At 65.0% G+C, this 6,130-nt stretch overlaps 1 protein-coding gene across 3 annotated transcripts in view; it reads left to right on the plus strand.

Annotated features, from left to right (window-relative positions):
- The window catches only part of KCNAB2 (potassium voltage-gated channel subfamily A regulatory beta subunit 2), a 64,949-nt gene extending 63,455 nt beyond the window's left edge, over positions 1 to 1,494 (plus strand). For all 3 annotated transcript variants that reach the window (XM_037499100.2, XM_037499101.2, XM_037499102.2), the window contains one exon: positions 1,063 to 1,494. In XM_037499100.2, coding sequence (XP_037354997.1) covers positions 1,063 to 1,152 — 90 coding nt within the window. In that variant the 3' untranslated portion in view covers positions 1,153 to 1,494. The remainder of the gene's footprint in view (positions 1 to 1,062) is intronic.
- The last annotated feature ends 4,636 nt before the right edge of the window (positions 1,495 to 6,130 follow it).

Here is a 6,130-nt window from a genome sequence, read left to right on the forward strand (position 1 = left end):
GCGGGCACGGCCGCCCCGGCTGGAGCAGAGGTCAGTGCCCAGCTCAATGGGCTGTCACCTCGCCGAGCAGCAGACTCGCCACCTGGCGCTCAGAGAAGCGAGTTACCATGGCGCCAGCCTTTGAGAAAAGAAAAGGCTTTCCCGGAAGTCGACTGGCAAAGAAGCGGGAGGGGAAGACACTTCCGCCCCTGCCCCAGGAAAGGGAAGGGCTTTGTGTCGATTTGGGTGAGCAGGGTTGAGAACAATTTACGTTTTTTTTAAGATTGATTGATTTATTTATTTATACAAGAACTGGGGTACAGGCCAGAGGCGTGGGAGGGTGAGAGGATTCACCAGAGACAGAGTGGGGAGCAGAACAGGCAGACTGACAAAATACACTGCTGAGGGGAGCAGCTGGCGAGACAGGAGAGGTCTGCTGCGCCGTGTGGGTTGCTCCCTGGCCGGCCGGGAATCGAAGCCGCGCTGTGGAGGCTGCAGACAGCTTCGCAGCGCTGCGCTCAACCTGCTGCGCCACCGGGGAGGCCTGAGAACAAGTTACATTTTTACTGGCTAAGAGGTGGGCCAAGGGCATAGGAAGGTGGGCTCGGCTGAAGCTCAGTGGCTAGTTATAAAGGAGCCTGCAGAGAACTGTGGAGACTGCAGAGAACTGCACTTTGGGGCCTCTGTGGACGGGCACCTCACCTCCAGGCAGCCCCCTCCTGTTATTTGGGTTAAGGGAGGGAGTGCTGGCAAAGCAGTTTGGGAGGGTGTGGAAATCAGGCCTTCTGGCCCTGGAATCTGCATTTATGCCACCACCAACCTTCCAGAGGGTGCTGGAGCACGCTGGAGTTCCATGAGGAGAGTACAGAGCAGGCCAGAGAGGACAGGTGTCCCCTCTACCCCAAGCCTTCTGGAATACAAAAGCAGTGTGGTCCCCATCTCCTCCAGCTACCCGCCCGAGGCCAGGAGGGCAGGGTGGCCGGGGCCAGGGCTGGGGTGGGGGTTGGTGGGAGAGTCCCGCCCGCTGCTCTCGGCCAGGCCCGTCGGGGCGAGTGCTGATTCGCTCTTGTCCTGCGCGCACAGGTCCTTCCCAAACTGTCGTCTTCCATCATCCACGAGATCGATAGCATCTTGGGCAATAAACCCTACAGCAAAAAGGACTACCGGTCCTAAGAGGCCCCGCCGGCCGGCCAGGACACTCTCCGTTTCCCTCCTAGTCTCTGTTCGCTCGCTTCAGCTGTTTCAAGGCCAAGTCACGCGTGGTTTGCATCAAAAAGAACACGCGCCAAGACGTCATCTGGAAAGATCGCAAACGTCGCTGCAAGATCCCCTGGCTGCTTCGCAGGGCGGGGCGCCTGGTGCCGGAGGTGGCTCTGGTTAGGAAGGACGGTCACGCGGTCCCACCCGAGCCTGCGCCTCTGCTCGCCCTTCCGGAAGAAACGCCTCCGCCCTCCCCGCCCTTCTCGGTGGAGACTGGCGCCCTGAGCAGGGCGGACCCCGCAGGGCCTCGGCCAGGCAGGGCTGCCAGGCCAGGCGCTCCTCTGCCCGGAACCCCCACCTGGTGTTGGGGGAGGGGAAGAGGAACAGGAGCCCAGATCTGGGGAGCCTGGATGCTGGGGCAGGGGCTCCCCACTGGGGACTCCCTCCCGCTCCCTGTCGCAAGGGAGCCAGGGACGTCCCGCGTGGCCTGACCTCAGATTCTTCCCCACGCCTTGCTCCGTGCTCGCCTGTGCTGCTGGACCCGAGGGGCCTTCTGCGCTGCCCTTTGACCCTGCCCTCACCTGTGCTGGCAGGATCAGGGATCTGCAGTTTGGGATCCACAAAAAGGTTGGGGGTCTGAGTTCACGTTCACTGTCCCTCCTCCCTCCAGCCCTACCTGTACAGAAATGATGAGCCCAGAGCACTTGGGAGGGGACCTGGTGGAGCGGGCTCCAGTCCAGGGCCCCCTGCCCTCCCTGCCAGGTGCCCAGTCCTCTGTCCTGCCCCCACAGCCCGAGGTCACGCCTGCTTAGCGGCCACTGACCACACACGGGGTGGCTCAGTGCACACAGCGGCTGCGGCCAGGGCCGCGTCCTCTGGGTCCTGGGAGACCCTCCTCTAGTACCTCATCCCCACCCCTGCCTCTAGAACCTCGCCCCCTACCCCTGCCTCTATTACCTCGGCCCCCCCCCCTGCCTCTAGAACCTCCCCCCACCCCTGCCTCTAGAACCTCCCCCACCCCTGCCTCTAGAACCATGCCCCCACCCCTGCCTCTAGTGCCTCCCCCACCCTGCCTCTAGAACCTCCCCTGCCCTGCCTCTAGTACCTCGCCCCCATCCAACTCTAGAACCTTGCCCCCCCCACCCTGCCTCTAGTACCTCGCCCCACCCCCACCCCTATCTCTGTCAGCTCTGCCCCGGCGGTGGCCTTGGGATCTGCAGAGAGAATGAACTGAGGCTCTTCCAGCGAGGGAGAGGCCCGGGTGTCCATGCTGTGTGCCCAGGGGCTGAGGACTTGGGCAGCAGCCACAGACCCCATGGCACAGGCAGGGACCCCAGGGAGCCTCTCCCAGAGAGGTGCCCCCTCCCAGGCTTCAGAGAAGGGGGGTGAGGCCCTCTGCCTTGGGGTGCTAAGCAGGTGCTCAGAGCTGTGCCTCCCCTGGCCCCTGTCTGCACACTTCCCAGGGGAGGGAGGGTTGGGGTCCGTCACACCCTCCCCCACACCAGCCAGCACCCTAGAACAGACCAGACAGCGAGGGAGGACAGAGCAGGCAGAGCCGGCACCTCTGTAGGAACCAGGCTGTGCCAGCTCTTCCAGGGACCCCTCATGCCTCCTGCCACCCTCTCCTCGCCCCCCAGTGGCAGGCACAGAGGGTAGTGCCCTGCCCTCCAAGAAGCAGCTGTCCAAGGGCTCCCCACCACTCTCTGGGAGCCTACCAGTGAGCCCTGGGGGTCGAGGGTGGGTGGGCAGCTTTAAGGCAGGGGAGGGGGACAGCTGCCTTTTCTCCAGATCTCTGTGCTGACCCTGGAGTCCAGAAGCTTCCCTTCCTCACCCTCCAGGCCTAGGGGTCCTCTGCCACCAAGTCTCCTACCAGCTTCACCAGAAGCTGCACTGTGGGTGTGGGAGGGGCCTGTCCCAGTCCAGCCCCAGCCTGGCCCCCACCAGCGCGCAGGGTGCAGGCGTCCTGCTCCAGGGACAGGGCCCCGCGGTGGGCTGGCTTCTGTCCCGCCTCCCACCTGGGGACCCAACTCTGTGGGCCTGGGAGCCCCAGTGGCTGACCATGCTAAGGGGCCAGCCCGCCCAGCCCTCCCCAGGGAGAGTAGCTGGTCCCCCCACTCTGCCGCGCCCCCTAGCCCTGCCCAGTTGGACCAGGGCTTGCAGTGGGGCCCGAGGGGTCCACAGCTCCCGTGAGCCACGCCTGAAAAGACCACACGTTGGCCAAACGGAGACAAGGCCCCGGGGCAAGCTCGGCCAAAGGCAAGCGCCCCTGCCAGCACCAAGCGCGGCCGGCCCAGGCAGCCCGGCTCCGGTGTCCATTTCCATCCCCACTGGCAGGGAAGACAGGCGCCCCTCTGGGGGTGGGTCTCACCATTTGGTGGGGGGAGGCAGCTAGGCCCCCAAGGGAAACCAAGGACTACCAGAGCCTACAATCGGGAGAGCCGGGCAGGGCAGGCCGGAGGGTGGCCGGGCCCAGGCTCCTTCCCGGGGCGTCCGGGTATCACCGACCCCCTGGGGGAGAGGCAGCCCCGGTGTGCAGAGCCTGCCTTGCCCGCTGCTGGAAGCTTAGTTTGCCCCCCAGCTGCCCTCCGGGAGTGGAAGTGGGCACCAGAAGCCCCTTAGAGATGGGGCGGGGGTCTGTCTTCCCTGCTAATGACACCCAGAGCCCCCTGGTCCCACCCAAACCCACCACCAGTCAGCCCGAGGTCCCGAGGAATGACGGGGGGCTTGTCTGGCTTGTCCCCGCCCGGCCGTGTAAATAACGCTCTCTCGTCCAGTTCGTGCTGGCTGGACCCTCAGCTAACGCCGCCCCACCAGGCCTCATGCTTCCAGCGACCCCCCAGCCGAGACTCAGCCACCGTATTTATGGAATGATAAAATAAAGTTCAAATTCAGGGTCTGCTGCTCTCTGCACCCCTCATTTCTAGGGCCGGCGCCCCAGGTCAGGGCAGAGGTGGGGGCTGCAGGTCAGAGGCCTGCCCCGTCTGAGCGACTTGAGACAGAGCCCCCCTCCCGCCGCCCACAGCCGCTGTGCCCCCTGGGGCCGGAGCCCTAGGCCAGGGAGGCCCTCCGGCTATCTCGGGGGGAGGGGGGGGGTCAGGGTTTCTCTGATGTGATGAGGTGTGAGTTTAGGGGTGCAGGTAGGAGAGGCAGGCAGCACACCCCTTTTCGGGCCCCCCATAGGGCTGTGTCTGGTCAAGCGGGAGGTGACTTGAGGCGACGCCCCCACCTCCCCCGGGGCGCAGTGAGCAGCTCAGGAGAGCACTTGGATTCAGTCTTTCCCAAAGGATTTATTAAAACACAGAGAACCAAGACACACAGTACAAAGTAAAGGGGATTGTCGGCGACCGTCTCGCAGAGCCCCGCGTCCTCCCTCGACAACAGGCCACCCCTCACCTCGGAGCTCCTGCGGCTCCAGCCCCTGCCTGCGACCCTCCCGACGGGGCCCCCGCCCCAACGCAGCAGCGCCCGGCCTCCCCCGGCCAGGCCGGGCCAGGGGCGAGCGGGGGGTCCGCTCCCTCCGCTCCAGACCCTCCTCGTCTCCAGGGGTGAGCTGGAAGGAGCCGGGGGCTCGGCTCCCAGGACAGAGGCTCAGGACACACGCACCCCCAACGGGCCCCTTCTGGGTTATCGCACCTAAAAAAATACTTTGTTTAAAAAAAATCTGAAAACTAAGAAAAAATGCAAAAACACAACGCCAAGGACTTTGGGCTGATGCACCACAACCTGTAAACTTCCAGAAAGAGCAAATGGGCGGGGACGTCCTCCTGGACAGACCAGCGGACGCAGGCCAGCCTGGGGGCAAGGCAGAGGGGGCCCGAGGCCAGGCCTGGCCCGGCCTCTGCCTCCCACCCCCACCAGGCCCCTCCTCCCCGAGCGCCCCAGCCCTGCCCCGGGCCCACCCCCAGGTCCTCCAAAGCCCCAGGACCCCCCAACACTTGGAAGCAAAGGCTACAGGTGTCGCTGCAGAAGGACTCAGCCAGCCCAGCCCGGGCAGGGTCAGAGGACCCGGGAAGGAGGCCCCGGCGAGCAGGAGGGCAGGCGCCCACCCGCCTGGGCATCGGCAGGGCCCTGGCCGTACGTAACGAGCCGAAACCAGGAGCTTCCAGGGGCGGCTTGCAGGGCTGTGTCCTCCTGGGCCCCAGGCAGCGCTTCCTGCAGGGCCCCCCCAGACAGCCACGTCCTGCCCGGCCCAAACGCCCTGGTCCCGGGCGCCCAGTGACGGTTTCCCAGACTGCGGCCCAAAGGTGGTTCAACAGAAACCCTACTCGGCACTGGTTTAAATAATAAGGTGGCTGGAAACAAAAACGCGCTGGCGCTCTGGGGTTCCTCTCGCAGGGAGGACCCCAGTTCTGCCAGCAGCAAAACCAAACCCTGAAGATGCCGGAAACAGTGGAAGCCCCACCCCAGCGCCACTTCCAGCAGGAGATAAGAGAAACAAGAAGAAAGCATTTTCAAGATCCTTTTTCTCCTCCACGTCAGTCAACCGGGAGCCCACCCCCACCTGCACAGTCTCTCCCACCAAAGCCTCGGGGTGCTGGTCAGCAGTATCCCGGCCAGGCCATCTGCAGGTGTCCGGCTCTGTCCTGGTGGAGAAAGCCGGGGTGGGGGGCTGGGGAGGTGATGGTGGGGAGGGGGCTGGGAGGGGGCCGGGAGAGCCCCACAGGGAAGGGCAGCAGGGGCGGGACCGCAGCCCTCGGCTCCAGCCTACCAGCTCCTCTGGTCCCGCCTGGACAGCGGAGCCCCCACCCCCTGCCTCCTGGCACCCCAGAACAGCTTGTCCCTCACTCAGACAGGATTCCGGACCCAGGACCCTGTCCTGCCCGAGTGCCTCTCGCCCAACACGAGCGCCCGAAGGCCAGCCCCAGCACTGACCATCCACGTAGGGGGGCATCTCAGGCCCGGGCAGGGCTGCTTGTGGCAGTCACCTGTGGCCTATGCCGGGAGCCAGGAG

This window comes from Talpa occidentalis, unplaced genomic scaffold, assembly GCF_014898055.3.
Source record: "Talpa occidentalis isolate TD23 unplaced genomic scaffold, MPIMG_talOcc4v2.1 talOcc4.9, whole genome shotgun sequence".
Classification (NCBI taxonomy): Eukaryota; Metazoa; Chordata; class Mammalia; order Eulipotyphla; family Talpidae; genus Talpa; species Talpa occidentalis.